The sequence below is a fragment of the Gossypium raimondii genome, chromosome 5 (assembly GCF_025698545.1).
Source record: "Gossypium raimondii isolate GPD5lz chromosome 5, ASM2569854v1, whole genome shotgun sequence".
NCBI lineage: Eukaryota > Viridiplantae > Streptophyta > Magnoliopsida > Malvales > Malvaceae > Gossypium > Gossypium raimondii.
In genome coordinates, this window is record NC_068569.1 from 4805034 (window position 1) to 4825338 (window position 20305).

Sequence of the window (20305 nt, forward strand, 5' to 3'; positions counted from 1 at the left end):
TAACAATGGGCTAGCCGGTAATAAACCCAAAAAAGAAAAAATAGAATAATATCAATGGAGAAATTAAAAAAGAAAAAAACATTATGACTACAAAATTTTTAGATTATTTGAGGCATCCACAAAACCTTAAAAAGAAAAGAAAACAGCAGAGCGATATAATCCTTTTGAATAATCTCATTATAGGTTCTGATCATCCCAACCCATAAATAAGAGAAACAATGCCTATACCAGTTAAGCTAAGACTCAATCGACTTGTTTGATATAATCTTAAACCTTAATTAATTACACAAAATGGAAAGAATTATATATATCAGATATATATACCTTATTTAGTAGCACCGGTTAAGATGTTGTTAATATTATTATACATAAAAAAAAAATCTAGGTAATTAATGCATGTATCGGTTAAGCAAATCCAACATTTAATTAGCCTCAAATGAGATTATTGTTCCACAAAGCCTTAGCCAATTAAATTAACAACTTAAGCTTCCAACACAATTTTCTGGATTTGAAACATGGAGTAGTGTGAAATCTACATAGTTAAATGGTCCTTATTTTCAAAGTATGCATGTGCGTGCATTTCTTCAAGAAATCTACAAGTCAACCATAAAATAAAAGAGAAGTCAATAAATACAAAGGGTTGATGGTCCTTCAACATAAATATATTTTGTTTTTTTTTTTCAAAACTTGTGAGGCAAGCAAGGGATTAACTATAATTAACATTTAACCCCTTTTTTATGTAAAAATTAATTTCCCAGACCCTCCAATCAAAATTAGAAGGATCGAGGAGCATGATTTACATGAGCACACTTCACATCAAATGCTGGTCCACCAGTCCCTATCAATATTTGTAGGTTGATGTTTACTTGCTTAAAGCTAATCTGTTTCGCATTAATGTCACCTGGTCTCTCTCCCTCTCCTTGTATAAACATCAGCTAGTAACATGTATCCATCATATTATATATATATATATATTAATGTATAGCTCTCCTCTACTAGTTATAGGAAGAAATGGAGTTGCCTGATCTTGTGGTGATCTCGAAAGCCCTTTTCTCGGTAGCCCTAGCAAGTGCCGTTTGTTACGTCTTCCATTACTATACCAGGAGCTGGCTGAGGTCTCAAAGGCTTAGAAAAAAGCTGTGCATGCAAGGCATCAAAGGACCACCTCCTGGTTTTGTGTATGGAAATGTAGCAGAGATGCAGCAAATCCAGTTAAAGGCAAAGAAGACACGGAACCACTCTGAAATTGTTGCTCATGACTATACTTCAACCCTCTTCCCATATCTTGATCATTGGAGAAAAGAATATGGTAAGTGCCTTACATATTTCATTTACATACATACGATACAACTAGAAACAATACATTTTTCTATGCTTTCTGCAATATGCATGATAGATCAGTTGGTTTTTTTTTTTTTTTTTTTTTATGTTGGGAGTGTTTGTTTTGTAAGGGTGCTTATTTATGGCAAATGCTGTAAGAGGTTTGCCTTGTTACGAAAAGTATCGCTTTATAAATTACCATTTTCCGATGGCTAAAAGAACGAGACTTTTTGTCTTCACCTTTTGTATTCTTCCAGCTTTCATAAAGAGTTTTTGAAGTGAACGCAAACACTTACTTTACATATAGCATCTGCTGCATCTGTTTCTTGATGATTCATGATGCTATATATTCACTTCTTTTTTTATACGAGATTTACCCATAGCTCCTCTTTAATCTTTAAATCGAATCCATATTCTCAATAAAGTTTGTAATTATAGAAGAAAAAAAACATCTAAGGCAAAGAGAGGTAGATGCGGTTGGGGCATTAAAGAAGGGAGAATGATGATGGGCAAATAATGTCCTGACTCCTGAGTTTGACCGTTGAGCAGGCCCCCATTTCCACTACGTCATCGCATAAACTATATATTACTCAAGCCGGCAAGTAATTTCTTTTTATTTTTCATGTTGTTCTTCAAATTTTTATATGGGCGTCCTTAAAATAAAAAACTTTCTTCTACATTAATTCAAAATTAAAATTTAATTTGTACTACTACTACTACTACAATATATATAACCTGGAAAACCAATGATTATAAATTCTTGATTTATGAAGAAATAGTTTTGGTATATTTCAATTTGCTCTCCCATCTTTAGGATATTCCATTGGTTCATTATTGGGTTAAAAGTTTGAAGTTTATGAGTAAATATTTTAATTGTTTTAATTATTAATGTTAGATTAAATATTTTATATTATTTGGGCATATAGTAGCATAAGTGATAGTAACATCTAAACCTAATTAGTAAACTAAGAGGAAGCTAAGTTAAATACAACTTCTTATTATATGGAACTATTTTATAGATTAGGTGGAATTAATATAATGGTAACCTCATCAAAATAAGGATGACATTTCATTTTTAATTCAAAAAGAACCCGTAGGAAAACCATACTTGTTACTATTTGATTAATTGTATTCATTTCAATAAGAGAAAATTTTCAAATAAATATTCATTTAAAGAGGTGACTTTTGTATTTCACATCATCCAACGTAGAATACAAAATCTATATAAATTTTTTATTTTTCATATTATTTATTAACAATATCTATATATTTTCACAGGTATATAGTGCACTATTTCTTTTATCTCCAAGTCCATAACATGATCTGTATATGTCACAAATTTCATAGAAATGCATTTTAAAGTACAAATTACCTAAAAAATGTTCATAGAAATGCATTATTTCCATAGAAAATGGGATTAGGTGACATGTTAAAGAAGAAATGATTTTAGTAGTTTAGAAGAGTTGAGATTTTAGAATAAATCCGTTCTGTATGTAGGTTTAATTCTGTTTTTAGTCTGAGTACTCTTTAGAGTTCTAAAATTAGGTCTCTTTGCTTTTATTTATAGAAATTTAGTTTATTTATCTGTTTGATTTGAAAATGCATTCATAACATTGTTAATGGGTTTCCATCAAATACAAATGTGTCATTTTATTATTTAAGAGTAATTTGAAAATTAAAATCTAATTGATAGCACATATTCAAATTTAATAGCAATTCGTTAATAATATTGAGGGACAAAATTTCTAAATTTCAAAGAGTATAGGGGTTAGGACATAATTAGACATACATATATGTACATACGTACGTACTTATGTACGTACTGTATGTACGAAGATGATGTTGTCATTAATGAAAAGAAGTTGAAATGAATTGTGAACGCAGGTTCGATATACACATATTCAACGGGGCTTAGGCAACACCTATACGTGAACGACCTGGAAATAGTGAAGGAAATGAACCAGTTGAATACCTTGCAGTTGGGCAAGGATGCTTATATGACCAAAGCACTCCAACCCATGCTTGGCAATGGCGTTATAAGATCCAATGGCCAATTCTGGGCCCATCAAAGGAAGATCATTGCGCCAGAGTTCTTCATGGACAAGGTTAAGGTAATACCACTTATACTTCCATTCATCTCCTTCATATTATACCGTACAGGATTTGTACCAACTATATTGGTCTAAAAGGCTGAATGCTTATATATATGTTATGTAAATCTCTAAGGGCATGGTGGGGCTGATGGTGGAATCGACAGTGCCATTGCTAAAAAAGTGGGAAGCTATGATTGATGCAGGCGGTGGTTTGGCAGCTGAAATTAATGTGGATGAGGATTTGAGGAGTGTTTCAGCTGATGTTATTGCAAGGGCATGTTTTGGGAGCTCTTATGTTAAAGGCAAACAGATTTTCTCCAAGCTTAGGACCATTCAAACCACCATTACCAAACAAGGCTTTCTTTTTGGCCTCAATGGTTCAAGGTACAATATTTCAATAAATATACACACAGACTCGCACACTTGCACACCCATTGTTTCAATTTGCATGCAGTAAAAGACATCATATATATATATATCTGAGTTGGCAGATTTTTTCCCAACAAGAAGGTCAGCAATTTAGAAAGAGAGGTGGAATTGTTAATTTGGGAGACCGTGAAACGACGACAGCAAGAATGCGTAGACAAATCTTCAGGTCAAAAGGATTTAATGCAGCTAATATTAGAAAGTGCTGTGAATGAAGCGGGTGTAGGGCCAGGCGCGGGTTCGCCACAGAAGTTTATAGTCGATAACTGCAAGAACATATATTTTGCTGGTCACGAAACAACTGCTATCACTGCCTCCTGGTGTTTGATGCTACTTGCCTTGTATCCAGAGTGGCAATCTCGTATTCAAGCAGAGGTGGCTCAAGTTTGCGACAATGGCTTGCCTGATGCAGATTCTGTTTCTCGATTGAAAACGGTAAATATATGCATCGTCTCTTTTCTTATTTGCTTCCTGTAAGTTGGTTTGCCTGCCACATATAAGTTGCTGCCATATATGAAGGTGACTATGGTGATTCAAGAAGCCATGCGACTGTACCCAGCAGCAGCATTCGTGTCAAGGGAGGCACTGGAAGATACTCGAATCGGGAACATTTTGGTTCCAAAAGGGGTATGCATTTGGACTCTGATTCCAACTTTGCATAGGGATCCTGAAATATGGGGAGCAGATGCCAATGAGTTCAAACCTGATAGGTTCATCAATGGCGTCTCCAAAGCTTGCAAATCCCCACAAGGCTATATTCCATTTGGTTTAGGCACTCGGTTGTGCTTGGGTAAGAACTTCGCGATGGTTCAATTGAAGGTTCTTCTATCCCTTATTGTCTCCAAGTTTACGTTCTCTCTATCTCCAAGTTATCACCATTCTCCTGCTTTTAGGATGCTTGTTGAACCCGAACATGGTGTATATATCAAAATACAAAAGATCTGATACTGCCACACTCTACTGGCTTTGAGCCTGAATATTATTAGTGTATGAAATGAAGCTTTTTATATATGTAATTTATTTTTTTATATGTTTCATGAAAGAAATAGAAGCGTACGTTGTTTCATAACATGTAATGCCATTTGGTTAACATTGATAGTTCGTCTTCTTAATGGATTGAGAAACGGGACAGGCAAATAATTCTGAGAACCAGCTAGTCAGTCTATAGTTGTATTACACAAGTTTTAAACCAGGCAGTCTGGGATTTGAATACCACCCCACACACACACACACATGCACTCGCATTCTCTCTCTCTCTTATTTCATGCGTGCATACATGCGCAGCGCAGACGCATGATATATATTAAACACTAGAATACAGATTCAGGATTATGCCAACAGAGGGGCAGAAAGGAGGGATGCGGGTGAGAAAGAGAGATGTGTAAGTAGCAAGCAGTGGAAAAAATATATATAAGGTTAGACAAGCACAAACTGTAAATGAAAATATATGCTAACAATGCACATGGAACACTTCTTAAAACGCAGCATTTCTTTTTGTGTAGTATAACTTGTAGACATTTCTTAACTACACTAAGCATCTTACAACCTTTGGTTGATTCAAACTGAAGAATCCTTAAAACTCTGTCCTAAATATTTGTAACAAGAATTTTTCCTTATTGGACATAACCAAGCTACCTGAGAAGTGCAGGCAAATAAAAAATTGCAAATCAAAGTTACCTGGTTGAGCTAAAAAAGAATCAATGGATAAAAGGACTAAGGAGCCAAGTATGTATTTAAATTCAAAATCATGGTTGGGGCTCCTTGCTAAACTTCTACACAAAATCAATGGATAACCTGCACGAAAGTAAGACCATAAACTCTGAGATATAGTGGAAAACCAGGAAGGTTAAAGATTAACTTGTTTGCTAACCACAATCCTTGAACCTAATTAGATCCGGGAAAAAGGCCACTGACCAGATTGACTTGTCAAAATACAAAAGCACCCAACAGCGTATGCAATAAAGCCCAATAGATTATAATGCCAAGCCGTAAGGCAGGTTGTCGCATGAGCGCCCGATCACAAGAAACCCTGGCAGATTACATAAACATAGTTACTTGATAAAATGGCTGCTTTTGGAGTGCAAGTAAATAAATTAATTAAATCTCGGTCCAAAATTTCAGACTAAACCAAACTGAAAAGCAGAGATGAATAATTACCATAAGCCATCTATCATATCGGTTATTGGTCTCGTAAACCTTGGAACAACTCTTGATGTGGTAAGTGATTTGAAACCATGAACTGAGGAAACAATGAAATTAAAATGTAAGGATTAAAGGATTTATGCATTTAATTAAAAGTTACCTTCACTTGAAGGAGACATAATTATAAACAAATTAAGTTTTTCAAAAAGCAGTGAAGGATACCTTTATCTTCATCTTCATCTTCTAACCTACTATTGTTGCCATCATCCGCATCAATAGGAATAGCAACTTGATCAGTATTGACTTTACGCAAACTACGAACTTGGGATGCTGTAGAGGTCCCTGCTATTGCCCGCTTGTTTATCTACACAAACACTCAGCAAAATAAACTACTCAATATATATACACATATTTCTTGTGCTGTTGATTATGCAAAAGCTTAACTTGTGAACTGGTAAGAGTAAAATACCTATCAACTTTAAATCATCATTATTTGTTAAAAATAACAGCCTAATTTAGAAGCAAATCTTAGATACTATACTAACAAATGCTAATAAATTTGCTACAAGGATTTTGATTCTATAGCTTTTTACTCATTTTGCATCTATGATTGCGTGATGAAACCAGCCAAGGCTTCTACCTCCCAGAAAAAAATGCAAAACGTTGACAAGGAAACAGAGAAATTAGGAAATTCTGAGATAGAAATTAGGTTTCCTCGATCACAAAGTCTTGTTTATCACTAGTTTTCTAAAGGTCCTAAGTTCGAAAGCATGCCGTTCAAGGAAATTGCAAACACACCAAATAACTTACCACAGGTTCAACCTCCACGATTTCGGAGATCAAACCAGCTGCCTGACCCACATCTCCAACACCTTCAAGCAAATTTAATTGGGACTCCTTCTCATGCAAAGTCTTCTTGAGAGTTTCTTCTCTGCGTGTCAATTCCTCCACTTTACTCCGTTCTGCTTGCAACAGTTCATCCCTATTTTGAGCAACCTCCCGTAGGTTTTCCAGTTCAGATATAATAGAAATGATCCTTCTTTGTATTATTTCCTTGTATTCAGTAACCTGACTATTCTTTGTATCAAAATGCAGATCAGGTAACCCAACACGAGAAACAATTGATTCCAACCAAGTCAGAAATTCATTTATCTCATCTGAGTCTCTTTTATTGCCTACTTGTGATGCGGCAAGAACATCATTGGTGCATCTTGTGACCTCTTGTCTTAAGAAGGAAATCTCAGCATCCCGATCTTGTAGTTGTGATTGAAGCTGTTCAACCTTGGTAATAAGACTCTCTGATAGATCACGAAGTTCATCAAACCTGCTCACAGTGACGGAAAGCTTTTTCATAACCTTTCCACGAGAAGCTTCAAGGTTCTCTAAATCTGTGTTCTTCTGCTGCAGGACTTTCTCTAGTTCCTCAATCTTCTTTGTCAACTCTTCCATTTGGACCTCCTCCTCATCAAGTGCTTGCATAAGGGCTTCAATTTCTGTCAGGGAATAGCAATCACAAATAAGGATTTCAAAACTGATTGAATATGTAAGTAAAATAAAAAGTAGGATTCAAACAAGGACACATGCCTTGGTCCTTGGATGATAATACATCTGCCAGTGATTTGACTCTATCCTGCAATTCCACTGTGTTGGTTTGCACATTCTCCAGTTCTTTTACTCTCTGCTGCAATGAAGTCTGTTCTTCTCTCATTACTTCCAGTTCTTTCTCCAAATCATACACCATGGTCTTTGATGATTGAAGATCTCGTGAGTAATTTGTGGAAGAAGCTTCAGCTAACTTGATTTGACTAACAAGCTCCATGCATATCCTATCTTTCTGGATATCCTTCTCCTGAAGCTCTTTCTGCAAATTTGCTATGGTAATTCTCATTTCCCTCTGACTTCCTTCGGTAATTTCAGCTTTCATGCGCAGGAAATCTTTCACTGTTGAAAAAAGCTTATCTGCCATGGTCTTGATATTTTTCTCAGCAGAAACAATATTTTGTCCACTGAGAGAACGTACTCCATCAGCTAATATTACAGGCTTCATTTTAGTCCCCAGATCTGCAGTACCTAAATTATTTCCTAACAGCTCGGCTTTCTGGTTTTCAATTTCCAAGACTGAATTAGCACATGCTTCATAAAGGAAGGCAATGTTTCTTCTCAACACAAGAATCTCCATGTCCTTCTCTTCCCCAACTGATTCTAAATGCATAATGTTTCTCCTCATAGCTTCAAATGACTCTTTCTGAGATTTTTTTTCTCTATGCAGGATCTCCAATACATTCCATATCCCATGACCTTTTTCTTGTAATGATTTTGACTGCACAATCAACTTTTCTTTCAGCGCAGCAATTTCAGTTCTCAAATCTTGCAGGTGCTGCCAGAGTAAACCACAAACTTCAACTATGGATTTGTCATCCACAGGGTCCTGCATATTGGCAACCGGCCAAGTTTCCACGAATTGAATGTTCTCCTAAAGAAGAAACCAAAAAACAACTAAAATTAACAATCCATTCATGAAATATCCAATGAGACAAGAAAGGGGTCAACTTTTTGGGTCAATCAAAAGGTTTTTGTTCAATATAATTGGCATGCATGCTACTCAAGGAGAAGGAAGACATATTAACCAACAACTGGTTGGAGAAGAAAAATACAAAAGAAACAAGACAGGCAAACCATTAGATTTCCTGAAAAAGGCATATCCCAAACTAAATGCACAAAGGAAAGACAACCCATATGTTACCTTGTCCTCTAAATTGCTGGAGGTACTGTACGGCCAGCCAGACATATCTTGGGCATCACCCCCTTCCAAGCATAACTTAACGATAACCTCCAAATTTTGCAGAAATTCCAAGTCCTTTGAGAAAATATTAGATGCCAGACCCTGAACATTATTGACACCATTTCTCAATGCGTCTAAACTAGATTGTAACATGATTAATTCGGAATATTGTTTCCTTTTTTCTTCAGAGTGGACTGCAGACAACTTCTCAAGACGTGAGAGAACTTCAACTTTTGCAGCCTCTGCGACATCCCTTTCTTTCACAACTTCTGTAAGTTCACTAGCAAGTTTTGCTAGATCTTCCTGAAGACCATCATTTCTCTCTTGCACTTCATTCAACTCTGCAAGCAGTAGCTCTGCAGCAGTCTTTGACTTCCGTGACTCTTGTTCCGAAGAAGCTGCAGCTGCATGCAAATCATGGCAAACTTTCTCAATTAGTTCCAACTTCTCCACCGGATCAGAGATGTTAATTTCATTACCAACATCAATGTCAGCTATTGCATTTAATATCCTGCTCAATAAAAGACCTTTCTCCTCCAACATGCGCTCAGTTTCTAACAGATGATTCCTCAAGAACAAACTGTCAGCTTCTAAGGATTCTACCCTTTCGCGGTAAGCAGAGAAGTCCCTCATCTTCAATTCATAATCAGCCAGAGCATTTTCTCGGTGGCTAAACTCAGATTTCAAGCGTTCCAGCTCAGCATTCATATCTTCAGTGGTTTTCTTCAGGCTGTCACGTTGCTGCACCAAAGATTTCCCTTTTCTAACGGCAAGATTTAACTTTTCCCTCAGAGAACCTGATTTCTGCTCTTCTTGATTAAGGAGCTCTTGCAACTCTTCCCTTTTCCTTTCAAGTGCTTGAACTTCATGAAGCAAAGATTGATGCTTTCCAAAGATTTCATCTCTTTCATCCTTCACCTGCATCAAGTCAAGCAGCATTGCTTCCAGCTTTTTCTTTAGAGAAGCTACATCCTCCTCAGTAGTAAGTGCATCTCTGCTTCTAGCTTCATCAAGGCTCGCATCGCCTATCTTGGGCTGGTCCTTTTCAACATCCACCAGGTCCGGATTCATGGACTTGAGATTAGTGTAATTCTCTATAAGCTTATTCAATAATCTTTCCAAGCATGCAGTACTACTACCACCTGAAACCAAATCTTTTGCATCAGCGTCCGGTAACACATCAGAAATCAAGTGCTGCAATCTCCTTATTTCACCATCCATCCTAAGAAGATGTTCCTCCTCCTCCATCCTCTTAACCAATTCTTCCTGCAAACCACTGACTCTAATCTGAAGGTTTTCATTCTCAACTTCAAAATGAGCTGCCTTTGCTGAAACGTTATGATGATTAGAAGTCATAGTCTCCAATTTTTCAGAAAGTTTATCCCTCTCAAGTGTAACTGATTGAAGGTCTGCCCCAAGATCAGCTACTCTCTTTTCTGACTCCTCCAAATCAGCAGCTAGTGACCCATAATAATTTTCAAGATTATCAATCTTCTTCTGCAAAGAGTTTCTTTCATGATTAGCCTCTGTAATCGCCCTCCCGAACCATTCAATCTTTTCTTCAGGTTCCATGGATTGCATTTGTGAAGGCATGTCGATTCCATCCAAAAGTTCCACCCATTTTTGCACCAAGTGGCTCCTTTCCATTAAGGATTGTTCCAACAGTTCATTTCGTTCTGCCAACCTATAAATCTTGCCCTGAAGGTTTTCATTCTCAACTTCAAATCGAGCTGCCTTCGCCGAAAGATTATGATGATTAGAAGTCATAGTCTCCAATTTTTCAGAAAGTTGATCCCTCTCAAGCATAACTGATTGAAGATCTGCCTCAAGATCAGCTACTCTCTTTTCTGGACCCTCCAAATCAGCAGCTAGTGACCCATAATAATTTTCAAGATTATCAATCTTCTTCTGCAAAGAATTTGTTTCATGATTAGCCTCTGTAAACGCCCTTCCTAACCATTCAATCTTTTCTTCAGGTTCCATGGATTGCATTTGTGAGGGCATGTTGATTCCATCCAAAAGCTCCTCCCATTTTTGCAACAAGTGGTTCCTTTCCATTAAGGATTGTTCCAGCATTTCATTTCGTTCTGCCAACCTATAAAACTTACCCTGAAGGTCCTCATATTTTCTTCTCAAGTCCTCCCCTAAAGTTGAGCCTTGTTGTGGATCTTCTTTCCAGGTATCTACAGGAACAAAACCTGCATCAGAGTGTAAACCTCCAATTGAACTTTTCTGATCCCAGTCAGTGGGAGGCAAAGAATTACCAGTAGTGGACTTTACTAACCAATCAACCTTTTCAATAATATCTCTAGAATAGAAATGCTCAGGCAGATCTAGTTCTTCTAAAATCTCTTCAAGTCTCTGCAGTACGGAGTCTTTGAGTAGAAATGATTCTCTTAAAGCAGTAGCTGAGTTGCGAATGTATGAAAGTTCAGATTCCAGAGCTTCCACACGCTCACCTGCCTCTGAGTAAGTCTTCAGTTTTATTTCTAATTCCTGAAGTCGGGCATCTTTTGCTTGTAATTCCTGAGAGCATCTCTCAAGTTCAGCAGATGTCTCTGCAAGTGACTGCTTAAGACCATCACGCTGCACTACCAAACCTTTCCCCTTTGCCACAGCTATGCTAAGCTTCTCCCTAACTGAAGACACTCGCTGCTCTGACAGTTCAAGTTCACCTTTTTTCTCCTGTAACTCAGAATGTGCAGTCACAAGGGCTTCCTCTTCCTGGCGCAGACTTTCTTTCAGAGTATGGATTTCCAGCTCCTGCTGAAGCCTCAATGCATCCAACTGATGCATCTTTTCCTCTAATTCTGTCACTTCGATCACCTTAGAACCAAACTCCTTTCTACAATCACTCGCCAGCTCAACAATTTCTTTGTATTTCTTAACAAGCAAATAAACTAACAATTCAAGACGGGAACCAGGTGTTTTATATGAGTCAGTTTCATAGTCTCCCAGTTCTACAACATTCTCAACATGTTCTATAAGCTTTCGAATGGCATTTGAATTAAGGCATTCCTTGCTCATTTCCTCAAAGTCTCTTGTCCTATTCACCAATTCTGAATTAAGTTGATCATTAACAGACTGGAGATGTAGCCTTTCACCCAAAACATTCTCCAGTTGTTCAATGAAGATTGTATACTTGCTATAATCTAAGAGATTTGGAAGCTTCTCAACTTTTGGATTCATCTCAGCCTCACCCACCAATGCACACGAATCTATCAAAAGTTTCTTCAGGCCATTGTACATCTTCTGTAGTATCTGTGTCATAACTTCATTCATCCTGAGTAAATCATTATACTTCTCATCCACTTCTTTGTATGAACTAGACATCGCATCATGACCTGCATTAGCAGCTTCTAGTTTCTCTTGCAGATCTTGGATTGAGTTAATGGCAGAAGTAACAGATGTTGTGACCTGGCTACTTGTATCCAAAACATCATTGCTGTTATTTGAGAAGCTGGAGTTGGAAAGCCTCCCAACGTATCCATCAAGCATCCTGACTGTCTCAACAATCCGAGTGAGCTTAGATTTCCATTCTAGTTCAACCATCAATGCCCTCTCAGCTGCCTCCTCCTGCGAACTTTCTAACTGTTTATATAAATCAGAAGCCATCTCATCTGACCTTTTCTGTAAATCCGAAAAGTGACCCTGCATTTCAGTAAGTCTCAACTGATAATCGCTCAATTTCTGGCAAAGCTCAGCATTTTCTGAACTACAGATACTTTCTTGCTGCTTTAGAGCTTCATAAAGAACCTCAAATTCCTTGTTCTTAGCTTCAACTAAAAGTGCATGTTGCTTAATAGCTTCATACAGAACTGCCAGCTCAATGTTGGTTGCTTCAAGATTATTACTGTATTCCTTCAAAGATTCATGTAGAACCATGAGCTCTCCGAATGTCAAATTAGCAGATTTTCTACAATTCCTCTCTCCTCTGTATAAGGAACTGGCATTATCAGCATCCTGAACCAATAGCTTAAGCACTGCTCTTAGAGCTTCCGTTATCTCTTTAGTTGAATCAAGCAGGTCTCCCAGTGATTGACATTCAGTCAAACCTCTTTCCTCAACCTTAGGTTCATCATGAGGCACTCTTGACTCAAAGGCTTGAATTAGTTTTGATACTCCGGGCACAACCGGTTTACTGCTGGACTGTTGTAATGACATTGAATGGGAGTGTATCTGTTCAATTGCCATTCCAAGGTTTTGCAATATTCTTTCAGCCTCCTTCAAGTGTTCCTTCAAGACTAGAAAACCAGAAGATTCATCAAAGATTTCCTGCTCATGCAATGCAAGTGACAGCCCACCAACATCATCAGGCAAGGCTTTCTCCAATACCACAGTGGATAACTCAGGATCTCGCTTCCAAGGTATTTGGCAGGAATGTTCTTGTTCAGTAGCATTTTCATGGACCCCACTAACCACATCCAAGTTTTTTACTTGACTCCCAACTTTAACATTGTGGGTTGCCCTACTCTCGCTTTCAGCTATCTTGGCCTTATGCACGTCCAGACTGGCATTGAGAAAATTATTTTCCTCTATTAGCTTCTCCAGTTGTACTGTTACTTCTTTTAATTCAGCCTCAAGTTGTATGTGTTGCCCATGTTCCGTAGCAAACTGCTCTTGAAGAACAAGCAGATCAGAAGCAAGTCTCTTGTTCTCATGGACAAAATACTCCTTTTCCTCATCAAGCTTCTTTCTCTCCTCTGTAACTAAAGCAAGGTTCCCATTCAAATTCGACTTTTCAACTTGTAAAGCAGCCAGCAAATCCTTATATTCTTCCAAGTCAAGAGCTGTTTTCTCTTTCCCGAGTGCAAGCAACTCCTTTTCTTCTTCAAGCTTCATTCTCTCTTCCGTCATCAAAGCAAGACTCTTGCTTATATCAGAATGTTCCACCTGTAAAGCTGCAATCATGGCTCTGCAGTCAGCTAATTCTTTCAGTAGCTTCTCATTCTCATGAAATGACATTTTCTGATCCACAAGTGTATTATATTGGCTTTGCAGTTCCTCCCTCTCACTAGCAAAAACCTGGAGTTCAGACCTGCATTGTGCTAGCTCTTCTACAAGGCATGCATTCTTCTCAAGAACCCCGTTGACGGAAGAGCGAAGAACAGATATCTCATCAATAAGCTGCTGACAATGGTGATCAGATTGCATATGCAGATCAGACTGCTCAGCAAGTTGCAAGTAAAATATATCTTTCGTAGAACTTGTGAGATACAATTCCTCTTTTACTTTCTCAAATAAATCTGAATGATAAGATAGCGCTAAACCATAAGTTGCAACATCTGCAATAGAAACTAATGCCTGCAAGTTTAGCAGATGCCTATATTCATCTTCATCTAGACTTCTTATCATCTCTGCTAGCTGAGGGAGTCTGACTGGAGAACCATCTCTGACAAGAGACAGAACTGGATCTGGTAAACCTGCGAACTTTGTCAGATGAGATCTTTCATGACTTCCATCCCGAGACACAAAAGAGCCCTTGGGTAAACATTGCTGCTTTTCTTCCAAAGTCTTGTCATCACCGTAATCACCAAATGGAGAGCCCATTGCTTGTTTTTCATCAACATGTGAACAAGGTATTGCTTCTCCAGCAAGTTTATTTGTCAACTGGTAACTATCAGCGAAACTTTCCTCTGGTTGGGAACTGCTGGCTGCCCCAATAGATACAGATGCATCATCTCTACTGATAGCCTGCTTGGCCTCACTAGATGGCCCCTGCAAGCCAGTTACTTCTGAAGTTTCCCCTTCAGGAGATTTAGCACATTCACCATGCTCAGACAAAGGAAGTTTGCCATCAATTTCGAACTCTGTTTCACCACCCCTATCAAATTGGTTCAACCCCAAACCATCAGCTTCCTGCATTGCCCCTACCCAGCAACAAATGAGAACTTAATTATACATCAAAACCACACATAACTCATCCCAAATTTGCCCAATCCAATCCCCTAACAAAAAGCATTAGAGAAGAAATCAAAAACTATGTGCCAAGAGAAGAAGAGCACAACCTATATCTGTTACCTGATCTCCACTTGCTTGAGACAGGGCCGTAAAAAGTGGATTCTGCCCAGTTCCCTCGTTGGAATCTACCAAATTGAGTTTAAACACTGTCCCTTCTACGGTATCAACTGAAGTAGAAGGTTGTGGCACAATATTATGTTCTGTTTCACCTTCAGAAACTGGGATATCTGCAGTTGAGGAATGTATTTCTGTGCTGACCATACTATCAACACACTGTGTACTTTCCACTCCGTTAGAGACTGAAGAATCAACCTCAACAGGTACTCCAGCATTATGGGCTACTACAGTCTCGACATTGCCTGTCAGAGATACAGAAGGTTCCAATGAAGAAACAACAGCAGTAGTATCAAGCCCAGAAGGGGATGAACTCTCCATAAACTGTGACACTGTCAAGTCAACAGCTACAGTTTCCCCTTCGGAGACCTGTGATGAGACTGTTGGTTTGCCAACTGAAGATGCTGCATCAGCATCAGATTTGTTCGATTTTTTGGAAGACTTTCCTCGACTGCTACTTCCTTTACCATCCTTCTTCTGGCGAAATTGTTGAAGCTGAAAGAGATGACATAAAAGCAAACTGTAACCAATCCTAACACCTTAAAAACGGAAAAAAAGTTGCATCTCATAAGATAGAAACAGAAAGGTTATACTAAGTAAATAAAGGAAATTAAAACACCTAAACTTTGAATTCTATTTAAGGTTCAGAACATCTGAGACAGATTTTGATTTTCTTCAGCTCTTTTCTTTACCAAATAATAATAATAACATCGAAATATTGGTTGAAAAAACACTAGAAATCAGCTGCGAGAGTGGAAACAAATCAAAAGCAGTACTACCATGACGGTGAACTAGGGAATTTCTGCCCTCAAAGAAAAAAATCATGGTTGAAAAGAATAAAGTATATCCGGATAGCCAAAGTACTCGGAAAAAGAAGAGACAACAGCCCAAAATCAAAGATGAAAAAGAAAATATAACGGAAACCTTTTGACGTCCGGCAGCAAGCATGTCAGTACGGCTCTTGTTCTTGTCCATCTGATCCGCTCCGTGTTCGCTTCCCACTCTGACGGCTTCAGAAATCAAAACCAATTCTCAATCACGATCAGGAACTCCCTCCTAAATGCGCCCACGACAAACAAACTCGAATTAGCAAAGTGAAAACAATTATTATCAATTTAGATAAACAAAGAAGCCACCATTAGCTGCAGTGTTGGACCATGTTAGCTGAAGATTCCGAAAATACGTATATGCGTGTAATTTTAAAGGGAAAATTGTACAAGAAGAATACCTAATTTGCTTCTTCTTTTTCTAGCATTTTTCAAACAGCCGAAAATAAAACAAAATCCCCAATCCCAAAATTTAAAAAAAAAAACAAAAACAGCCAAAGACTCCAATCCTGAACCAGAAAATCACAAGAAGGCAAATTTGATTGACAACATATATATATATATATATATATATATATATATATATATATATATATATATATATATATATATAACTTGAAGGGTTGCATAGCAATACCTGGAATTGCCTCGATCTGGTCGATAACCTGGCGCCGTAAATAAGGTCCTGCTTTTTGCGCCAAAATTTGCTTCTGATTTCGGAGTTAGCCTAGCTTAAGCGCTTGCCTGTAATTTGTGTTCGTTTTTTTTTCCCCTTTCACTTAGATCTAAAGCAAACTTCTGAATCCCGTGTGTGCAGATGAAATGTCTAATTCCGCAAGCTTTCGCTGCTTGCCGCATTGCAACGTTTATGTCTGGATTGGGATTGGGTTAGTGTGAAAAGAAACCCACAAGTTTGGGCTAAGTTTTGTGATCTTGTACGCGTCCGCCTCGAAAAGAGCTTTGAACCCAAAATGTGAAGGCTGAAGGCCCGTTAAAGGATTGCAACTTCCTTTAACGGGCCTTCAGCCTTAGGAAAAAGTAATTGAATCAATTTTTATATTTTAGGCCAATTTTTTCTTAACCTAAACCGAAAAAAAAGAAGGAAAACTTACAATAAGAAAAATGAAGTAGCCCTAAAACTAGTCGGGCATTATACCACCTACTCTCAAAAAGAAAAACCCAGAAGATCGAATGTTTTAATGTTTTATAATAACATTAATTTTGGTTAGTATTGGACTTTGGATATATCTTAAAACGTAGTTAATTTTGTTAATTGATGTTTATCGCATTCTTGTTATATAAATGTGTAAATTTCATTTATATTTTTTTCTAGTTTTCCTGATTTTTCTTTATCTTTCAGAAATTTTTAACATTTCATTAATTAAATAGATAATCGGATATATTAAACTAATTAAGTTAAAAATTAATAATTTAATCGATACAATTTTAAATTTTGTTCTGATAACTATTCCTTATTATAAACAAAATATCAAACTCAAGGGTATGGTTCAAAAAAAGAAAAATTGTGTAATAGAACAATCACTTATCTACATAGAGTTATTTTGAAAGGTAAAAAAATTTATTTGACTTATCTCAATCAATAAGAGTTAAAATCTCCTTTGGGTGAGTCAAAAATTTGCAAGTCTTCTTTATTTTTCGGAGCCAACTTGGCTAACCAATCTACAACCTAGTTATGCTCTCTAAAAATGTAATGCAAGAGTTATTGACCTTATTAAGATAAAATACATTGTATCCTTCTAATTGAGGCCGAGTTCTATATGTTAGAAATACTTTCTTGTAAGACTATCACAACTTCCAGACTACTCAATTAAATTACCACATTATCATGACCTTCACGTTGAATAAACTTGAGATCTAATTCAATTTTAGTCTTCATTATAAAAGTATTAATCAAAATACCAAACTCAAAAGATATAATTAAGTTTATCGGAGACTAATTAGATTCGAGGACGTTATTCTAATCTATAGGATTAAGTATTCCAGAAGAAAGATATCCTGCAAACTAATAATTCCAGTCAACGTAATACTGCTAATTATCCTAAATTAACATTTCCACATTCAAATAACTTACAAACCTAACGCTATATAGAAGAATATTTCAATATATAGTAGCATTGAAGATTTCAATAAATTGACTGAGCCTAATTGAAATTCCAGTGATGGAAAAAAAAGGGGATCGAACTTGGTGGTCTTTCCTTATTATTGGATTCACATATGCTGTAGTTTGATTTTTAATTTCATTTTTGTTATCTAAAAGATAAATAAATGCGTATAATATTTTATTGTCTCCATCCCAGAAAATAATAATAATTCATTTTAATCCATACATAATGCACGCTCACAACAAAATAATAAACGTCATTAAAAGGAAAAACTCTAGAAAATTGAAAATTCATATCTTTGAACAGCGATTACTTTCCATATTCTCTCTGCGGTAGGCCCCACCATATTCAAAACAATCTTAGCCGTCAGATCAAAACTACACTTTGATTCCCATGAATCTGTGCACCTGTATATCATGTCCCCTTGCGCTTCAACCTCCCCCTTCGTCTTCAATGACTTGTTGAGCTCCCAAGCTATCTTACCTGCGCGCTTCATTCCCTATCAATCATCGTTGTTTTCTAAGAATGTCGGTGGATCTGATGAGATATCCAAAGGTAGATGATCAGATGACCATACAAGAGGTTGCAGCACAAGGCTTGAAGAGCATGGAGCACCTGATCCGCCTCCTTTCTCACCAGTCAATCCACGTCGAGTGCACCGACGTCGCCGACCTTACCGTCTCTAAGTTCAAAAAGGTCATCAAACTACTCAACCGAACCGGGCACGCCAGGTTCAGACGCGGACCGATTCACTCGTCATCTTCCCCGTCAACATCCTCTGCTTCACTCCCTATTCCTGATTCACACAAGGATCTCACTCTATATCCGATTCCTATTGCAACACGGGTGACCAGAAATCCACCAACGGTTTCAGATCCGATTAGTTTCGTTCAATCGCAGGCACCGTGTTTGACTCTCGACTTTACAAAACCTAACTGTTTTAGCGCCACCACTCGAAGTACTGAGTTAGAGTTTACGAAAGACAGTTTCAGCATTTCTTCGAACTCTTCTTTTATGTCTTCCGCCATCACCGGGGATGGCAGCGTTTCGAACGGGAAGAAAGCGTCCTCTCTATTTTTTACTCTGGAACCAGCCGCTTCCGCGGAAAAACCACCGCTATCCTCCGCTCCATACAAGAAGAGGTGCCACGAACATAACCACTCCGATAACATCTCCGGATCCGGCAACGGCAAGTGCCATTGCTCAAAGCGAAGGTGATCCTTCCATTTTTCTAGTTATTTTAATCTACATGGCGTATTTTATCAGTCAACTTTAGCTTTTGACTTTATTGGATACCGTAAGAAAGTTGAATAATTTAACCGAATTTGCTTTGCGAGTCATTAAACCGAGTGGGGACTAAAAGGTCTGGGTAGAGGCGTAGAGCTGGACTCCTCTCGATTTTCGGGAGTTTTTGGTCAACGTTGGTGGGTGTTGACCAGCATCAAAATTTCAAATTTTGGTAAATAGATTATTTATAGATGACTTTTCCGTCTTATTAGGTTGTTTTGAAACCTCTGTACACGACTCACTATAGCGCTTTAAATGAGTGATTGGAAATCCAAAATACTATTCACATTTCACATCACTGTATCATGAATAATTATTTCTTAGTAACATTTTGTAACAATTGTGAAGTCCATGTGTTCTTCAATTTTTCAGGAAAAATAGGGTGAAGAAAGTAATCAGAGTTCCGGCCATCAGTTCGAAGATCGCCGATATTCCAGCTGACGAGTATTCTTGGAGGAAATACGGGCAAAAGCCGATCAAAGGCTCGCCATACCCACGGTAACTACTGTAGTATTCAATCTTCAACTTGTTATCACTAGATTATCAATCGGGTGACACGGCATTTCTAGGATTCCTTCTGATTTTGAGTTTTGTGATGACCTTTTCAGGGGATATTATAAATGCAGTGCCTTCCGTGGCTGCCCCGCCAGGAAACACGTGGAGCGAGACTCGGATGATCCCTCTATGTTGATTGTAACATACGAATGGGAGCACCGTCACTCTGAACCCGCGATGGAGAAGAACATGGTTCCTGCCGAGGGATTGGTTTTCGAGTCGACGAGATAAACTCATATTAAATATTTAAACCAAGAAAGTAAAAATAATAATAATAAAAAAGATGTAGACTTTTGTAATATTTTGTAGTTGAGGGGGCTGTACGCAAATTTGTTATGGTTTTTCTCCCAAACAAAAAAATAGTTTAGTTGAGATTGCGCCATGTGCGTTTTATTCTTTATTCCTTAAAATGAAATTAGAAAAATGACAATTGCGCCATTGTGTGTTTGTTTAATTTCAACATTGGTGATGAAATGAGGTTCTGTGCGAGTGAATATGAGATGGTAACGGAAGATTGGGAGTGGGTATAAAATATAGGTTAGCTGAGCCACTCCCTTAATGGCAAAGGACATGACAAGTAAGTATGTCAATGAAAGTCGTCCAGTGGTATTAGTAGGTTTTTCTCATAATAGATTTGATCCACGAAGTGTGAAGCTTAATTGTATGGCCTTCTTC

At 37.6% G+C, this 20305-nt stretch overlaps 3 protein-coding genes across 6 annotated transcripts; 2 read left to right on the forward strand and 1 right to left on the reverse strand.

Annotated features, from left to right (window-relative positions):
* Positions 1–931: 931 nt before the first annotated feature.
* LOC105768207 (cytochrome P450 714A1) lies at positions 932–4988 on the forward strand. The gene is made up of 5 exons (XM_012587997.2): positions 932–1309; positions 3205–3431; positions 3547–3797; positions 3905–4274; positions 4359–4988. The coding sequence occupies exons 1-5, from the start codon at positions 1012–1014 to the stop codon at positions 4782–4784; spliced, it is 1572 nt and encodes a 523-aa protein (XP_012443451.1). The 5' UTR covers positions 932–1011; the 3' UTR covers positions 4785–4988.
* A 322-nt stretch (positions 4989–5310) lies between these two features.
* Positions 5311–16514, reverse strand: LOC105768205 (trans-Golgi network-localized SYP41-interacting protein 1). 4 transcript variants are annotated; one of them, XM_012587995.2, is made up of 11 exons: positions 16303–16514; positions 15763–15894; positions 14772–15333; positions 11028–14633; positions 8725–10946; positions 7566–8454; positions 6792–7474; positions 6204–6345; positions 5997–6078; positions 5754–5868; positions 5311–5633 (listed from the first exon to the last, which is right to left on the reverse strand). In XM_012587995.2, exons 2-10 carry the CDS (start codon positions 15811–15813, stop codon positions 5766–5768), a joined length of 8340 nt encoding a protein of 2779 aa, XP_012443449.1. In that variant the 5' UTR covers positions 15814–15894; positions 16303–16514; the 3' UTR covers positions 5311–5633; positions 5754–5765. The 4 variants fall into 4 exon arrangements, with proteins under 4 accessions (XP_012443449.1, XP_012443448.1, XP_012443446.1 ...); XM_012587994.2 differs by having other exon boundaries at positions 8725–14622; positions 14785–15333; XM_012587992.2 differs by having other exon boundaries at positions 8725–14633.
* Positions 16515–18080: 1566 nt separating this feature from the next.
* Positions 18081–20068, forward strand: LOC105770847 (probable WRKY transcription factor 17). Its single transcript, XM_012592204.2, has 3 exons — positions 18081–19002; positions 19448–19573; positions 19684–20068. Exons 1-3 carry the CDS (start codon positions 18314–18316, stop codon positions 19859–19861), a joined length of 993 nt encoding a protein of 330 aa, XP_012447658.1. The 5' UTR covers positions 18081–18313; the 3' UTR covers positions 19862–20068.
* Positions 20069–20305: the final 237 nt, after the last annotated feature.